The sequence below is a fragment of the Battus philenor genome, unplaced genomic scaffold, assembly GCF_028537555.1.
Source record: "Battus philenor isolate CCGP_79_NKW_IND1 unplaced genomic scaffold, ilBatPhil1.0.hap1 SCAF_29, whole genome shotgun sequence".
NCBI classification, from domain to species: Eukaryota; Metazoa; Arthropoda; class Insecta; order Lepidoptera; family Papilionidae; genus Battus; species Battus philenor.
In genome coordinates this window covers 4,337,689-4,356,851 of record NW_027181692.1, presented here as the reverse complement: position 1 = coordinate 4,356,851, position 19,163 = coordinate 4,337,689, and the positions used below count along the sequence as shown (strand labels likewise).

At 32.7% G+C, this 19,163-nt stretch overlaps 2 protein-coding genes across 4 annotated transcripts in view; one reads left to right on the top strand and one right to left on the bottom strand.

Annotated features, from left to right (window-relative positions):
• Window positions 1–8,217, bottom strand: part of LOC137926268 (uncharacterized abhydrolase domain-containing protein DDB_G0269086-like) — a 52,697-nt gene extending 44,480 nt beyond the window's left edge. For 2 of the 3 annotated variants that reach the window (XM_068769862.1, XM_068769861.1), the window contains exon 1: window positions 8,026–8,215. The gene's annotated coding sequence lies outside the window, so the exon portion shown is untranslated. Of the gene's footprint in view, window positions 1–8,025 lie in introns of all 3 variants that reach the window. The other variant, XM_068769863.1, reaches the window with a different exon arrangement.
• A 7,375-nt stretch (window positions 8,218–15,592) lies between these two features.
• On the top strand, window positions 15,593–17,679 carry LOC137926115 (DNA-directed RNA polymerase III subunit RPC1-like). Its single transcript, XM_068769642.1, has 3 exons — window positions 15,593–15,669; window positions 16,695–16,958; window positions 17,668–17,679. The coding sequence occupies exons 1-3, from the start codon at window positions 15,625–15,627 to the stop codon at window positions 17,677–17,679; spliced, it is 321 nt and encodes a 106-aa protein (XP_068625743.1). The 5' UTR covers window positions 15,593–15,624.
• The last annotated feature ends 1,484 nt before the right edge of the window (window positions 17,680–19,163 follow it).

Below are 19,163 nucleotides of genomic sequence, written 5' to 3'. Positions count from 1 at the left end.
GTACCATAAAGCGTTCTTCTTTAATACAAAATTATTTATAATAATATTTTTATAAATACGTCCTGGCATTTCGTCCGCATAAGTATGTATTTAAATCAGCATTTATTCTTAATATATCTAATTATATATTTCCTTTTGAAGCGGACATCTTGTTTATTTTAAGCTTCAAAAGAAATTTTTCGTCTTCATTTTGGATTTATCTTCGCCAGGTCGTTTTGCCAGTACGTATAAATTGTTGTTTTTGTGCATCAAATATGAAGTACACATATAACATATCTCGATATACATGATGGTTTGTTATAGTTGCCATATATATAAAGGGGTGGATGTATAGTTCATTTGTCAGCAGAAAACTTTAATACTTATGCACTAATTTCTAATCAACCTGTATAAAGTGAACGCTCTGAAAATCTATTGTAATACGACAAGCCAATAAATTGTAATAAAAAGTCGGTAGAGACAGTCACCATAAACCATATTGAATATTAATCTGAATTTTTAAAACGCCTTTTCATATTTTATTTTATCTACACTTTATGTATTATTTCTGAAAACACTGATTTTCGGTAAGGCATACATTAATTACTTATACATACATTAGTAGGTACTTATTTTGTAAACATTCAATAAAATATAAGGTAAATGTCACATTAATATATCCATTAAGATATTCATAAATATTTTTTTTATTAAAGAAAGCATTTTGTCGATTAACAAAACCATTATGTATTCGTATACAAAATGTAATGGTATGTTGTATATCATAATAGGCTATAATGACTTTCTGGCGTTACATGCTTTTATGTAAATTCACTGAAAGCGATCTATTGATAAGCCAATTATAATAGATAATAAAATACATAGAGGCGAAAGCTTTAAACGGTTGAATGTACATTTACAAGCCTTATTTGCTCACAATTAATGTATGGTACACCATAAATAAAGTAAAATGGTTTTAGAGATAATATACAACGTAATGATAACATATTTGCATATATATATAAGAAATATTGAAAAAATAAATTAATGTAATCTGTTTTGGATTGATCACTTTATAAAGGATGATTTATTTCCATATGTGTAAAAGCTTTACAACTTTTATACGTATAACCAATCAACCCATATAACAAAAGAACAAAAAAAGTAAAAAAGGCTAAATATGTGCCACAAAGAATTAACGAGTGTGATATTAATTAGAAAATAAAACTTTAAAATAAACTACATATTTTATCAATAGATGGCGTTGTTCCCACTTAGCAACTAAGAAATTAGAAATTTAGTAAATGTGAACAACTGTTTAATTTTAATGTTTCACAGAACATTGCTTTAAAATTTTTGAAATTTATAACTTTATTTTTATAAACAAAATATTAATGTATTTAAAAGTTTGTACATTTTGTACGGATATGTGTATTTATTTGATTATACATATATGTATTGTAAAATTGTTTGATTAATCTGTTGTTAACATAAATATTTTTTAATCCGTGATATTTAAAAAGTATAAAGAAATTTATAGTCAAGTTTAATAAATATTAATAATGGTACTTTTACATATCGTTCGTCCAAGTGATTAGCTTAGGCTGTTGGTAAGAAACGTAACTTTTTATTATTTTACGAATGATTAAAGTGCGATCAGGTATGGTGCATGGTTTAGTATTCACCTTCACCGCCCAGACTTCTCTTACTATCTAACCAAATTTTAAATGATGACCAATGCTGCTTTGGAAGCCCGTTCTAAAAAGGAGCTGATGTTCGTTCTCGACAGACCTAAATCTATCACCAGGGTATTTAGAGGTTTCATTGTTATATCCCTCACTCTTTCCTCCACCGCGTACAATTACACTATGAATTTATTCCTAGTTATTTCGCTAACTAGGTCGTAGTACCCGTTTACCTTGGTTATGTGGGCTTCACGTATATTTGTTTCCCAGGCAACAGAAAATACAAAATAGTTTTTTTTAAAGAAAAAATATACATTAGTCAAATAAATGCAAATTCACGTATGCACAGTTGTATTAACCATCGGATCAAAACAGTTATAGCAATTAAAACGCAGTAACTTTTAAAACGGGATAAAAATACATATCGAAATGTACAGTTATTTTGCACATTCGTATTAAATTTAAGACGGAAAGCTTCTTCATACTACAAAGATAGCAATATAAGCTCAATTAACACAAGAATTAACATAAACTTAAATAAAATCAAAAGGTCACTTAAAGAGCAACGAAGAGAGCTATGCTCAGGGTTTCCCTGCGAGATTGAATCAGAATTAATGAGATCCGCACAAGAACGAAGGCTACTGACGTAGCTCGAAATGTTGATCGTCTAAAGTGACAGGGTGGTGAGTGATACTGTTAAAAGGAATAAAACAGTATAGAAAAGTAGATACAAAATAAATTGCATAAATAACTAGTTAATTAATAATAGGAAAAATAAACTAAAAATAGAATAAGAAAAGAGTAGTATTGTATTAAAAAAGTCAAAACCAAAAAAAGAAAACTGTGATATAGAAAATAGGATAAGTAATAAAATAAAGAATAAAAGAAATGTACCTAGCCAGCTAAGAGTAATAAGATGATGGAAGGAAGGCGACGAAAGCAAGAAGGAATGAAAGAACAAAATGAAAGATATTGTGAAGGAAAAAAGGTAAGAATAAAAGAAATTGAGAAGAATGAAAGTGAGTGAAAAATAAAGATAAAAATTTGAAAAACTTATTTGTAAACAAAGACCCTGATCTCAACAAATTAGGGGTACGAGAGGCCTCCAATAGCGGGGGCCAAAAAAAAAGTGCGTCTAAAGTGAAACCGCACGTGCAGGCGATGACCAAAGCGAGTGAAAGATTCTTGAGTGCCGACAAGTGCTGTTAGATGCGGATAAGCCTCCCATTAAATGGGCGGATTATGATCGCGGCAAATCGCTGGATGGCAGCTTAAAACTGGTCATCGTGGCGAGCTCTGAGGGAGGCCTTTGCCTTGGAGTAGACATCCATCAGCTAAAAAGAAAAAATAAAACCGAGGAGCTTGTAATATACAAAATACCATCCAACAACAAAAATGAATAATCATTATGATCATATCGTAATGAAGAGTACCACAGAGTGACTATTAACTTGTTCCAGATGGTAGACCTCAATAAATCTACTCTCCTTGCGCCGTATCTCTAACAACTGAGGAACGTGATCCTAGCTGGAAAATTTCTCGCGAACTATATTACATCATCTGTGTCGGTCTTCGGTGGTAAATATTGCTTCGTCTTCTGTGGTATCCACTGTGTTTCAGACCTGATAGGACTGTCGCATATTACTGCACTCTCGTTTTCGCCTTTCGTCCACTTTACCGGAAATCAAATGCAGTTTTTCTAACCATATAATACTCGTAATCCTTCCCTATACTTTTTCTATCAATACCTTGATATAGTTCCGCGCATTGGAAAGTGGAAGTGACAGTCGGTAGCCACATAGCGCGCAGAACATAACGCTGGAACCTTAAAGTTCTGGAGTAAATACCACGGACCTACAAGCCCAGCGTAGGATTTCCACCTGGAACATTGACAGGTGACTTTGCTAAGTTACCTAAGGTCGATGGAAGACTACGGTAGAATAAAATTCAATGGGGGAAATCTATGTCCAGTGCAGTGAACGTGTTACGGCTGGAATGACGATGACGTTGAAAACTAAATCATTCCAATTACTTCAAAAGTATTCCGCGTACTTGTAGTCGCCTATGCAACCAGCTAAACATTTAAACCGCTAAGGTGCCGAACAAATTTAACATGCGCGCTACCCGCGAGTTCTGCCGGCCAACTGGGTCGCGTTGGGTTTGTGGTCTCGAGGGCTGGCTGGGTAAGCCCTGCTGCTTCTATCTCGCGGCCACTACGTTTGTGACTTCCTCGTCTCCCCACCGAGTACTGATACGGTTACGAAAACTCGAATCCTGTAAATTTTATATAGTTCACGGACCCCTCCGTTCCGTGTAACCGTTTCCGATGAAGCTGTAAAAGCCGCAAGGCTAACAGCAAACACTTCACATGAGACAATAGACAATAGAACTAATTTAGATACAAATTGGATCATATGCAAAACATATGCATTTAGCAAAATCTATATTAAAAAGACAAGATTATTTATCGCGATTTTCATCATGTTTCGGTGGCATCAGTGACAAAAATTATAAACCAAAAGAGCAAGTAGTATTGACGTTGAGAAAATGAAAATAATTGTGAAATTAGTTATAAAATAATTACATTTAAAAAACTTTTAACTGTTTTTTGATACCTATATTGTGGTGGTTGTGGAAAAATATGTACCTAGTCCGCCATATTGGAACGGCGTCCATCATGAATTTTAAATTTTGACATAATCATCGTGTTTTACTAGTGTAGCCCTTTCATTTCATACCCATATTGAGGGGTTAAGGAAAAACATGTAATCCGCCATTTTGTATCGGCGGCCATCTAATATTTATAATCTTATCGATTTTATTATATTGTATTTTCATCTAAATTAAATGTGTGTACCAAATTTCAGATCAATCTGACAACGGGAAGGTGCTTAAATTTCAATTTCTAATTTTGACCCAAATAAATTCCGTACGGGTCGAACTAAATAAAACCGTTTAAAAACATGCCTGCTAAATATTTGATTTACGAATAGGAATAAACAATACGAGTGACTTAATAACTTAATATTAATCAAAACCACAGCGTGGTCTCTGCCCACCCCACATCGCGAGCGTTACATGTACTTGCAAATGCTAATTTAAATATTTATAAAGTATTCGTTCAGTGACATTAAACACGAATCAAGCGTTTTTTTAACAAGTAATGTGACGCTAATAGCACTGTACGCGAATATTATTAATAATTTTATGTATGCAAAATTTGCGTTAACTTCTTTGTAACAGTGTGAAAGTTACTTCAATGTTTCGCAAGTATAGTCTGCAACGTACTTCATTCTTCAATGTAATATTAAGATGTAATTTAAAATATATATAAAGTAAGCATTTGTATTAATTGTTTTTTGGTATAATTACGAATGAAAGCACTTAGTCTATTCTAATTATTTCCACAGCATAATGTCCCATGGGTTGCTTTTATCAGACAAGTGCAGCGCAAGACTTCATTCAAAAAAGTAGACAGATGATTCTCTTAAGGTAAGCTAAGACGATGTAGAACGCTTCCAATAGAAATCTATGTGGGAAGCCTATGTTCATATAAAGAAAATTATATTGTTTTCACTAGTTTTTAGCAATTGTCATTTTTTATCATCAGTTTAGTCGATTTGGCTGTCTTAGTTGTATATTGTGAGTCGTAAACCAATTAATAAAAAAAAACTAAAATGGGCAGCGGTATGGCTTAATCGGTTGTCATTATCGTATTATGAGAAATGCGCGTAATTACAAATTGTTGGATGTTTTCCAAATGCTTGCACGTAAAATCACGCCATCGGTAGCATTTTATTGAAAAATGAAAGGCCGAAATAATCAAAGTTTACAGAGATGTAAAAAGAATAATATAAATCGATTATAGTTTCAAGCAAGGACGTTAAGGAAATAGCGACTGAAACCAGGAAACGGCGGTTGCTTGTCAAAAATAATTTAACGCTGTTAATTCAGAGAAAAATAAAGTTCGTTCTATTTTTAAACGACATTTCCTGCCCGGGATTATGTGATACAATATCATTTGCCCGTTAAGAGTCTTCCATATGTGATTGAATGTACATAGCGTACAGAAAAATAATAGACTAAAACACTACATAGAATGTGCCCTATATGTAAGTCCCCAGAGTCAAGCTGAAATCGGGTAATATGCCTTATTCAGAGAACCAACAGACCTGTTCACGGTCAACTTCGTATAAATACCAAGCTCTTCACTACAAGCGGATTCTGGGCTATTTCGGCCACAGCTCGGAGGGAACTAGAGATTCTTGATAAGCTGGTTATCGTAGTAGGGAAAGAGATCAAGGGGATTATCCTCAAACGATGGGTGGACTGGGTGCGAGTGGTAACGGACCTTACAATAACGGAAGCATTCAGAAAAGCAAGTAACGAAGACCTGCCGAGGCAACACGTTGAATCTTCGACCAAGCCTTTCCACGAATGGCGCGATACATGATTTCGGCTTAGTGGATAACCTCAAAAAATCTATAACACGTTGTTGAAAGATTAATCGGTCAAAATGTAAATAATTATTTGGGGGACCATAAAGTAATGTCGTTTCTGTCAACATATTTTATAGAAAAACCGGTAAATTTGTTACCGTTCCGGCATTGAAAATTTATATGCTAGATGGCAAAAGGTTGTTGATAACGAAGGTGAATATACCGTTGATTAGAAACAAAAACTTGTTAAAAATTTAGTCATATGAATTTAACTTAAGAAAGCGACATTATTTTCTGGTCCCCCTAATATCCCCGTAACCTTTCACAACAACAATAAACCAAAAATCTCCATAAAATGGCCTGATTTCAGAAGGTTGTGTTTGGTCTGATTTTTATCAAAATATCTACTCAAAATTAACTGTATCTAACTTTAAACGGACATTGCTATAAACAAATGTACTAATCAATCTTGACAAGTGGCATCAAAGAAATCGCAATTTTTTTAGCTTTTAATTTAATATTTAGCTTCATAATTGTACTTCATTAAAAAGAAATAACGTCTGCAAAGAATTCTGATTTTTACATGAAGTATTAAGGATCTGTAAAGCCTCGCTATAAAGTAATTAAAATTTTAATATATTAGGGGGACCGGAAAGTATTGTCGCTTTCTTAAGTTAAATTCACGCGACTACATTATTAACAAGTTCTTATTTCTAATCAACCATACATTCACCATCGTTGTGAACAACTTTTTGCCATGTAATTTATTTTAAAGATTTTCTCTCATCAATATATTGTTAGAGAATTAATTATAATAAAATGGTAGTACATGCTAAACCGAAATATTAATCAAAAATGACCATCGATCATACCGAGGGATGCACGGTTAGAAATCGGCATACCATGACTATCAGAGCTACCATCAATTCCGACTTATATTTTCAGGTTTATCAAAAAAACCGGATCAAATTTCTCGTTACATATTCCAAATAATTTCGTTGTACTTGTTTTTTATACATTTTGTATTAAAAATTGTACGAGAAATCACTTTTTTAACTCACATGCTTATTATAAATAAAGTTTTGTGAATAATTAATATGTGTTTATGTGCACCCCGCGAAAAAAAATTTAAATTTAATTTGGCCCGTTGAATAAAAAAGTTACTTACCCCTGAAGTAGGCGGACAGTTGTGAAACCAACATGCTTAAATAGAAAAATACCTATAAAATTAGTAATTTTCTTGTGAGAAACTGTGTACGGCATTACAATGTATTCATAGGTCTTGTGAATGTCTCTAAATAATAATGTAATGAACTTAAAAAGATAGAAACAAAACCAAAAAAATCGCACTATAGTATAAAACATTTTTAAGTGATAATAAGGCTTAGGAATAATTTTCTCAACTACAATATTAAGAATTATTGTTCAAGTGACCACAAAAGCTAGAGAATTTAATATTGCACAAATGTAATATCTTTTCGTTATACTATTTTTTTGACAGCAGGTCGCAGAGGGCGCCTAGTTAATCTATTATCTCTTATAAGATAGTGAAGCTAGAAGGCTTCTTGTGGAGCTTCGTCTCGGGCCGCTAAATATTACTATCACGCCCAATTCCGAGGCCAGGAAGCTCTTAAGTCATTTCAGAGTGACGAGGCTAAAGGGCACAATGCTTAATGGTTCGTATGCCTAAGCTCGGGTCATTAGATATTCTACCGTATTGGAAGACTGCCAAGTTTTCAGGACGCACAGGACATAGCTCTATGGAGAGCCGTCTAGAGTTCTCGAGAATTAAGATAATAACTTACGATATAATCAGTGTTAGTAAATTTTGTTTATCCTTAATCTTAAAAAGTTAAAAAAAAAACATAACCAACAACACATCGCATAATATTATTGTTGTATTTATTTATTACTAAACTTACTTGATGTTGTAATAATTTAATAAATCACAAAAGGTTATAAAAATTTTGCACGGGAAACACGTGATATTGTTTTGTAAACACACTGTCTAATCACACAGGGCGAAAAAATTAGTGAACTAGGACGCCATGTTTTACGCGCCAAAATAACTTGTCAAAAGTTTTTTAATGGCGGCTAGTTTTTTTTTTTTTTTTTGAGTGCAGCCGACGACGTCCGCGCGTGAGTCGACGTCGGTGAGACTGTTCGGAGTTTCGAATTACTGAATTGTAAATAGAAAACTTATTTGTGTTGTGAGCATTCGTAACGCGGTGCGTTTCGCGTTCGGACTGCTTGCATGGGTGGCGGGTGACTCAGTGGGGCGGGTCGGGACTGAATTATTTTAGTTACAGTTCTAGATTCTTTTATTCTGTCGCCTGGAGTACTGAAAAGTTCGTCCACCTTTAGTTGACAAAGAAGTCATTCCATATAATATTGGAATAAAGATTGCAGCGTTCACGTGAGAACGGCTCTACGGACACAATATTTTATGGAGTTTAATAATTCGTTCGTTCGTTCTAATTAAGTTCAAACGTCCACTTGAATTCGGATGCTATCGGTTTTATTGTCGCCGGCATTACGTTCGGTTCAAAATTGTAAATAGTCTTTATATAGGTGTTACATTATCTAGATAACTTCTTTGAATCGTTTTGGCCGTCATAGAAGCAGAAACAAATACATGCACTGATGGTAATCCACCATTATACCTTATAAGCGTATAAGGGTCTGTCTTTTTGAGTATTATAAATTGTTAAAAAAGCCTAAACGAAAAATGTTGGCTATTTTTTTTATTTTATTACCTTTTATTACGTCACCTGAAGAGAAAAAAGTTCGACCACATTTAATTTGAGATAAAATTATTGAATTAAAAAAAAATAATAACACGTGTTTAGTGGTTGATATTTTATATTTATTTTCTGATCCTTTATTCTGTCCTCGCGTATACAAGAATTTGCTATTACATTATATTTTGTATACATATAACTCGTTATGTACTCGATGACAAAAAATTAAAGGGTCTCCTTTTGAGTTATTTAAATATTCACAGAACAGAACATCGTAGAACTCGGAGGCTATAGATCGCAAAGATTAAAGAATATGTCGTTTTAGATTTTTTAGTTCTTTTGATTTCTCTATTGTAATGATAGTAAATGTTGTACCTTTGGTTGAACACAAAAAAATGTGCTCAATTAGAATGAATAGAGCGGCGGCCTCTGTAGATAATTAAAAAGTTGTTAAATTCTATTCTTAAAATTGATAGATATTTTTTTTTTATATATTTCATTTTCTGAATCGTCATTTTAGTTTATTTTAAGATTGTTGAGTTCCTGACCTGAACTAGGACGATTTATATTTTATCAAGAAGTGAATTCATAAATATTTAATTTAAGGCCGTTCAATGTTTACCAGAGACAGCGTTAATTTAGAATATCTGGATCGCGGTTGTACAGAAATATCGTGGCAAAAAAATGTTTTCATAAACACGTTTGGTATAAGTGCTTTATGTTTATTTGACTGTCTTCATATAAGATCTGACTGAATCATCAAGAATGAAGAAGCGTTAACAGATTTATTACCTGATTTAAAGTCACTGTACTGTGGATTACCATTAAGTCGACTGATGACATAGTCAAGGTAGGAAGTTGCTAGATACGGGCTGCGTAAGAATGATCATCGTGGTGATCTTTACGGTAGGCCTGTGCCTGGCAATAGGCTGACAAGACCATGATGATGATGATACTGTTCACTGTTCACAAAATTCATACAATTGTTTCCAAATCTTGTGAATAATCTTGCGATGACCATGTATTAAATGTTAAGAGAATTAAAAAAAAACTTAAGTATTACAATTATTAAGATTATTTATTTAAATTAAAGAAAAGCTTCGTAGAACTCGATTTTAAAATGCCGAAGAAGCAAAGGCTTTCGAAAACAACGTGATAAAGCCTCCCGAAGAACAGTATGCCCACTGTTTCTTATAATGGTTTTATAAAATGCAATATAGCATAGATTATCAAGGGAATTACTTTGAAAAAACAATTAATCAATAATAAACTAGTATTCATGTATAAATACAGTGGTAATAATTTAACGGAACATCAGCGTAAAGATGCAATACGTCGTGCCAAGAGTACATAAAATTTTACGCGCGAAATCAATTTGTTGAGTGATTTATTATAGTGAATGTTTAGCTAATTTGCTCTCAAATACTGTATGATACATCAGATTTAAAAAAATGGTTTATATAGCATTCAAATGTGTTTTCAAAATTTGGTTTATTACATAGTATAATGAATCGTAGTTTACTATCTAATTATCCTTTATGACATATTATCGGGATGTTTAAAATAAACGCAGTGTCTGAATTGATCTCGCGCAAAAAAAATTATGTCCTTGTTACACAACGTATTGGATTTTTCGTCCTCTTCTTATTAATCAAATTTTAATCAAGATTGTTTCAATATGTAAAGCGTTTTGTGCTTTTAACAAAAATATTCTTAGTTATATAACAGGCTTAGTTTTTTTTGTTCTACAGTTCAGATAGCATGAACGAATAAAAAAATTGTTATTGATGCCTTGGAAATTTTCAAGTTCTACTTTGATCAGTCAATCAAGTTTATCGCAATCACATAACAATTAAGTTGTGTTTAACTTGATACGGGTTAAGAAATCTGGTATACGATCTCAATACCTAAAGTAGCGAAACATCAGAAGTGTGAGCGGTTTATTAGCTTTTATAATCCGCTAGGGTGTCCATATCGCATGTATAAAATTATTTCCATAAATCATTTTTTCAATAGTCTTTATAACAGAATTAGTTATTATTTTTCTAAAAGATTGGGTTATATTTAAAAAGCAGGTAATAATATAATTAACAATGTGAAAAATTGTTGCAGAGTTAAGCTTAAGCATTACGCATGTACGCATCAAACATTTAAAAAGGAAAAGTTGTGTTTTTTGGCCGTCTCTTCTCAGAACACCAGTATACTTTTTTATAATATTAAAATTAACGGTTCTAAAAAGTATATAGATGACTATTTGTATAAAGATATTTTGAATAAGGAATTTTTATTTGGAACGCATAACCTTTTTATAAAATGTATAGAACAACGCTAATATTTGTAAAAGTTTAAGAAAAAAAATCATACAGTAACCGGCATATATAAAACCCAGAAAGAAACAATACCTAAACTGAATGCTTTCAGAAATAGAACAGATACAAAAACTTATCGAGTATCAATCTAAATTCCACATACTAACTGTTCTCTTCCCAATATCACCAAATTAATAAATCTACTCATCCGTTCCACACAAATGACAAACCAATGGCGAATCAAGCGACAACTGTCTATCCAATTTTGTTCCATCGATTCGTCGTTATTGATACCTACCAAATGGAACTTATTTCAATTCAAATTAATGTGTGTCAAATTGAGTATACCACCTGTTCGGATGATAAATGTTCCAGGCCTAAAAAGAACAGGCTTGAATAAACTCAATATTATTATTATATTCTCCAATTCTCATTAATAACTTTAAAATCATTTTGTAAATATATAATCAGATGTATACAAAATTTGTGTTTACATTACACTAATCAATATCTAATAAATACACGAGTTTACGCGATACAAAATAATTCCATATCTGTTATAATCCATCCGAAGGTTGTCTATAAGAAATCACGCCATTTGTACTTCTATGTTGGTATCGTGTATGTTCTGTATTATGTTTATATATTCACTGTAAATCTACACTACTACATTAAAAAGGATGTTAAATGCCCGTGATTATTTTTTTATTCAAATTTTCATGAAGTTCTTAGTGTCAATAGTCCTTGTATATAAAGAAATAAATAAAAGACATGGTCACACTAACAAAAACCGGTACAATTGTAACAAAGTCGCAACACTAGTCATAGTATATCGGTTATTCATTGTTTTCACTGCTCTAATTCGTTCTGTCGTCGAATTTAAATTTTAATTGAATTATTCCAGTGACATGTTTCATAGTAACTGATTTGCAATGACTACGACGGCAACGTATTAAAATATTTTTTTAGTTTCGATTTACGCCTTAATTAGGGCAGAAGACAGAGCGCAGAAGGCGGTTTGCCTAAACCGCATTTACGTAAGTTATATCGAGTGGTTCCTCGAGAGATTCAGCTCAAGTCAATACTTCAAATGCACCCAAGTGTACCCAAGCGGGTGCTTCATGGTGACCTGTGGGCATCTTTGCTTGGGCTGCTACTCATTACGCGATTAGTATTATGATTCAAGCTTCAGGACTTTGAGAAGAACGAACCTGGAATTGGTTGGTTACTTTTTTTAAGTTCATGGACTCTTTCGTTCCGTGAACTTAGTTCCAATGAAGCTTTTAAAGCTTCCGGGTTAACAGCATCAACATTTAAAATAAACGTTTACTTTTGCGTGGCTAATGTTACTACTAACGTCAGAAAGTGTTAGCGCTGGGAAAAGAAGCGGAAAAATTCTAAAAACTCATAACTCATAACTAGAATTATATACAGGTAATATTACAGGGTTATATTACAGGTAAATATTGTACGTATAATTTTGTACAATAAGTTGTAATGGTCATAAATTTAAGAAGTTTATTAAATATATCCTTTCAAAGAGCGAGGATGAGAGCGATATACATATTAATAGAAAGCTCTAAAGTACCTTTCTATTTACTAATCCAGTCAACAGAGTACGGAGGGAGCAATGTACTATTTCAGTGATGATTTGGTGTGGTGTTAACTATGAAGGAGTGTCTGAGATATTTATGTGAAAAAAATATGGGGTCATAAAGTTCGATCCTTCCAATCTTGGTTAAAAACGAACATTCCGGACTTTATCAGAGTTGAAGACTGGCCGTCGTCTAGTCCAGATCTTAAATCAATGGATTATGATTGATAGTCAGTTTTAGAGAATAAGGCTTGTTCTTAAGGCTATGACAATTTGTAGCCCTTATAACATACAATTGGCAATTGAAGGATTTTCCCAGAAAGAATGCATGCAGCTATCGATAATTGGCCTCAAAGTTTAAATGACTGTACATCAGTCAGTGGACACAGTGTTTTATAATAATATATTAAACTAACACACTGTATAGTAATAAACTTTATCGAAATTAAAAAATGTTGTTTTTCTATTGAACAATATTTCACAAGATATCTTAGACCTTTTCTTAATTTTAAATCTAATGTTAAAGTATATTTTTAAAACAATTTAATATATCGTTCAGTTTTTAGATGATAGAAATGTGTGGAACTTACTAATTTTTATTATAATATTATAAATAATTGACTTTGGAATCAAAGTGCGTATAAATTCCTACTTAAATAAAATATTTGAATTGAGGAGTAACAGAATAAAATATGATAATTCTATGATTTCTAACTTTTTACAAACGGGCAATAACCGGCAACTACTTTGCCTACATGCAATTAAAAAATATGGTAGATTTATGAATAGATAACTGTAAAAGTTTATTACTTAATAAGTTTTTTATTATTTATTTATTTCAAATTGAGTATGTATTTTAACGTAAAAATAGAAATAACAAGTTCTAAGTTCACCATGTTTAAAAAAAAATCTGCGTATCAGAAATGAACGCATGACGTGTTTTGTTCCGATTTCACTAAATTCAAATACTGTCATAATAGCTGATTCTGTACATCACTTTCGTTGCAATGTTCTACATTGTCCATCAGACTAAATTACGTTTTAATTCCTGGTATTCTACAACAACAAGCCGCGATATATTCCCGTCACACATTTTCATCGGCCATTTTTACCTTATTTTGTTCTATTTTAAGATTTTAAGCTCAACCTTTAAATTCGCGCTTCAACATCACTCATATCGCTTGTCAAACATTTCATGAGCCTCTTAGACACTTTTAAGTAACTTAAAACAATTGTTATGTTGTTGTTTATGTTAATGCGTTATTGAAACTCCATGATGCGCAACAAATACAGCGAGTATGACTACTCTTCTGTGGAAGTTGATAGAGAAAGTGCAACTTGTTCAAACTTGCCACAGACTATCTCGATGATTCACACTGTAAAATATATTCTTTGAAACGATACAGTACTTCTTGAAATAAAATTCATTCACCGTATTTTTTATTACACCACATAAATCATTCGTACAGCCTGATATCATTTTTGTGTTTTTTATATCATTATTATACAAAACGTGCGATTCATTATTTTGATAATAATTGATAAAAAATTAGTTTTAGTATGCGTAGTTCATGATAACAGTCATAGCTTAGCGGTAAAACACTGTGACATGCAATCAAAGGTCATATGGATACGGATACAATGTTATATATTCACAATTTGTGCGCTAATTATATAGGATTGCAATTGTCCACAAACAAGATACCAGAAGATGGACAGCAGCGTACTCTACGTACCATAATACCACACTTCAACCGCCAAGCCGTAATAATGGTATGTATTTCCCACAAATATCTTTGGGGGAAGCTGTCTATGTGCTGAAACAACGAAGCGTTAATGGTAAAGTGCACAAGTGTGCAAATTCATATTACGTGTAACGTAATAATCTTTTGAATACCAAACCTCGACCAGATTTATCTATTTTAAGTAATATATCGATCGATAAAGCAAATTATCGTAGTAATCTGTTCTTGTCTGGTGCGACTACTTAGTATTTGAACATAGTAATAATTGTAGGCAGCCCATATTGCGCGCAGAATTGTTTGCCGTTGGCGCTACATGTCTATCCAAGAGAATAACTTTATTATCTTATAAGAACACAATTCACTTCGATGAAGTACCAATATAAAAATAGTATCCCAGGGCCATTATTTAATTATTCATTTATTCGCAATTAAACTTACCGTCGGAAAGTATTATTATTACCGTCGTCTGTTACATTGTCAGTAATGATTACGACACGCGGAAGACTGAACATACATCAAAATGACATAAAACATTTAAACTAGGTGACACAAAAATTATTCTTATAATTCTAAACTTTCTTCTTTTTTTTAAGCTCATAGATGCCCACTGCAATGCATGTCTCTCGAAAAGATCAGCACGATGACCCGTCCTTATCCAACGATTTTCCTAAACTATGTTGTGGTCCACCTAGTTCAGCGCTTACCACCACGTCTACCGGCTTTTAAACTGACCGAATGATAAATACTGACCGAATGATAAAAATGAATAATGTATAGATTTGTAACAAGTATATACTGAGCTTGCCTATTGGTTAGAAAATGAGAGACCATATTTCATTGCCAAGTATCTCACTGGAATAAAATATCCTCCGACCACGCATTTCTATCTTCCATTTATTAACTTTTTCTTTTAATTTGTTTGAACTGTTTACTTAAAAAAAATTGTGCGAGTTATTATAATAAAGAATGTAAACTTTTTATTCCATTAAAATTATGAAGTAAAAAAAAAAGTAAAAATCGTGACAAGTCTGTAGTTTTAGTGGTATCTCTTATGCCTGATAAAATGAATTTACACACAAGTGTCCAGTTTGATAAGCTGTTTTGTGTTTGTCACACGTGTGGGCTCGTCAGGATGTCGGAATACGTGAGCGTGGTCGATGGAGACAGCGGCGTGCAGGTATACAGCTCATTATCTTTGATATTTAATGGAATCAGGCGTTACCTCGCGGATATCCATCCTAAGTACCTTTTGACTCTGTGTTTGGCACTAATCGGTGTAACATAACTCCTGAAGATGCCCCGTGGAGTGGTGAAACACGTGTTGAGTGATTTGGCGGTGGCGGTTGTGTGATTCGCATTGTTTGCCGCATACGCATTTATCAGCGGGCTGGCGGGCGGTGCATTTTATTGCACGACTACCACTGCATGTGCGGAAGTGGCTAAATATTGGTCCTTCTCTTACATTATCTTTGAGATCTACCAACAAATGCTGGAAGAAACTTGGTAGCTGCAGATTGAAACATTTGCAGCAATTACCTGCCTCTTCAAATTATTATCATTAGATAACACTGCCATTTTGTCTTGTACGTTGGCCTCCATGTTATAACAATTTTATATTAATATTATTTCATTTATTTACTGAAAAAACTACACCTGAAGCAGGTGCATTAAAATGTCGCACCTGTTTATTTAAGGTATAACAACATTCACAATACTTATGATGCATACTAAGTATCTTGTATAAACAATATCAGCGACGAAAAATACAGCTTTTAGGCATGAAGGCTTTACAAAAAAAAATTATTGCAGAGTGATTACTTTATTTCAAGATTGCTTATAAAAAAAAGGTTACCTCTTACATCCACCGCTGGGCTTTAAATGATTCATTTTTATTCACGTAGATTATTTATATAGAAGAAAGGACATACTGTGAATCGCCCTTAACATTTCGGCCACAGTTGGATATATGGCCTCTCCAATAGATTTCTATAGGACCGGTTCAATGCGGCCTGGACTAAAAGTCTTCCGACAACCTTAACAATATTGTGTCAGTCCCTGGTCAACACCCTAAAACCATGATTTCCCAGCGGTCCAAACTGACAGACTAAAGTAATTCTAACAGCGAAGATAGACTAGTAATCCTACTAATGTTTAGAATTATTCTGTTTGAAATGTCTCAATGTCATCAATAATTTTTCATAGGTCGTTGATAATACTGGTGGGGTCAACGTGGTAGACAACAGCGGTGGTGGAGGCGTCAATGTAGTTGACAGTAATGATGGCGGGGTAAATGTGGTAAACAACAACGATAGTGGGGTGGATGTGGTAGACAACAGCGACAGTGGGGTTAATGTGGTAGACAACAGTAGTGGGATCAATGTAGTGTATAACAGCGGGTACGCTGAGAGTGAACAGGATATGTGCATCGTACCCGACAGGGGCTTCGCCCCCGGAGGCGGTATGCCGGTGAGTAATTTTTTTATTTAGTGGAAGTGTCAATCTATTGACAGTGTTGTTCCATAAAATTATAAGGCTTATCAAAAAATTGAACCAAATTATAGGCAATGCCTCTAAATTTCTTATAATGTTAAAGTGAATATTTGAGACCATGTGATCAATTTTATAAATTCATTCTAAAGTACGTATATTTTCATTTGCATATTTCTCTTTGCAAAATAAGATTTAGTTAGAACTGAAGAAGATAGATTCAATCAAGAGAATTGCCTGCTAGAAAAAAAAGAGCGCAATGTGCGATATGAATGTGTTCTTGACAAAACAGTTTAAGCCAAAAATAATGATTATTTTTATATTCCAGCGTTAATTATTTTGAATGGTTCTCAACTAAATAAGTCTTTCGTTTAGTTCACAGCCTTTGCCTCCGGCTAACGGAAGAGTACTTAATTGTATATTATACGATTTTACATATTAGCCCTCATTTGAGCTTATCTCGTACTTCTGCTACATAACTTCCCAGAAAGATAAATAGATACGATGTTTCAATAATCATTTTACCTTCTGAAACTTTTCAAGTTTTTATTATAATTATTTTTTAAGATAGAATAATTTACCTATTAAAAAACTAATTAATCGTGTATGAAATCAATAACGTTCTAAAATTATGCAGAGAAAAGAGGTATCTATTTTGAAATATATAATTATAATATTTTGGTTTCAGCATGCCCAATGAAGATCGTGAATATGGTGTAAAATAAGAATTGAAATAACTTATATCTGTCAATTAATCAACATACATATTCACTGCAAGTGTTTAATCAAAAACGTTTCAAAATAATATTAGTATGTATTGATTAATGTATTATAAAATAAACAAATTTTAAAATATAAGTTTTTCAAATTGATCAAATTTGTTTTTTTTTCATATTCCTTATACATTACAAAGCGCCTGTCATAATTTAAATGGCAATTATGTACAAAATATTATTTGACGTTAAGAAAAATACAGGTACTTTCATGAACCAAGTCAAGCTGAAATCACGTGATAACGCACATAGTTAACGATAGAAAAATATTCAAATGATAACAATCCCAAGTAAAAAAAATTAAAATGAAAAAGGTTGTAGGAAGTAATCATTTTGAGTACACAGTGTGCAACCAATAGCCATTGCGGCCGAAAGGTTTTTTTTTAAATTGATTTAGACATTCAAATAAATCTCTGCGTAATACTTTTGACAGAAGTAAATTTTATTAATGCAAATTTAACTTAAAGTCTAATCTATTAAAACATATTTTTTTTCGTTCCTCCTTTCTAGTGTGGGAAAGGAAACCTTACAATTTCAGTAATAAGTTCATCAAATATACTTTCTGACTAACATATGTCTTCTTTCTTCCTTCATGGTATCTCTCAAGCTTTTTCTCTCTTTCATCCAACAAAAAAAATTTTCACTCCATAAGCAATATTGTCATACAACCATCGCCTTTCATCCTTCCTCCCCATTCCCAAAGTATCACAGATTATTTCTCACTAGGTAGACAGACAACATAGTTAAGATTGTGGAAAGTCACTGGCGAAAAACCGTCATCGTGTAAATCTTTGAGACAGGCCCTATGCTTTGTAATGAGCGTCTCTCGGCTGAAAAAAGAAGTGTTTCAAAAAGTGCTGTTTTGTTTTAAAATTAAACCATTGCATACATTTATACCTATTATAACAGAAGAGTTATATATGAATGTAAAAAAAAAATTATTTCAGGTAGTTACAAATAACTTATACATATATATTATAATATGTACCATATAAATAATTTTTGGGTGGCAATAACATGTAGCAATATAGGTAATTGTTAAGATGTGAGATATGTGTCCTGAAGAGACTGGTAAACAAACCTTTAGCCCTCTTTTCTCTAAATCCAACTCTGTCTTCAACCTTCTAATAGGTACAACAACTTATACCGATAATAATTAGTTTTAATAACGGCACGAATAAAAAAAAATTACACAATTATCACCAAAAGAAGACAATTTATTTTTCTTATGGTAGAATATATATGTTTGAAATATCGAAGAAAGAAAAAAATGTTTCATCTTAATTTTATAAATTAATCATAACATTTTATATTTCTTGTATTGGTTATTATGAGAAACAACTCATGAATACGACAAGGTTTATTGTAATGTTGCGATAGCCACACATTCTCTCTCTCAGGCAAGAAATGA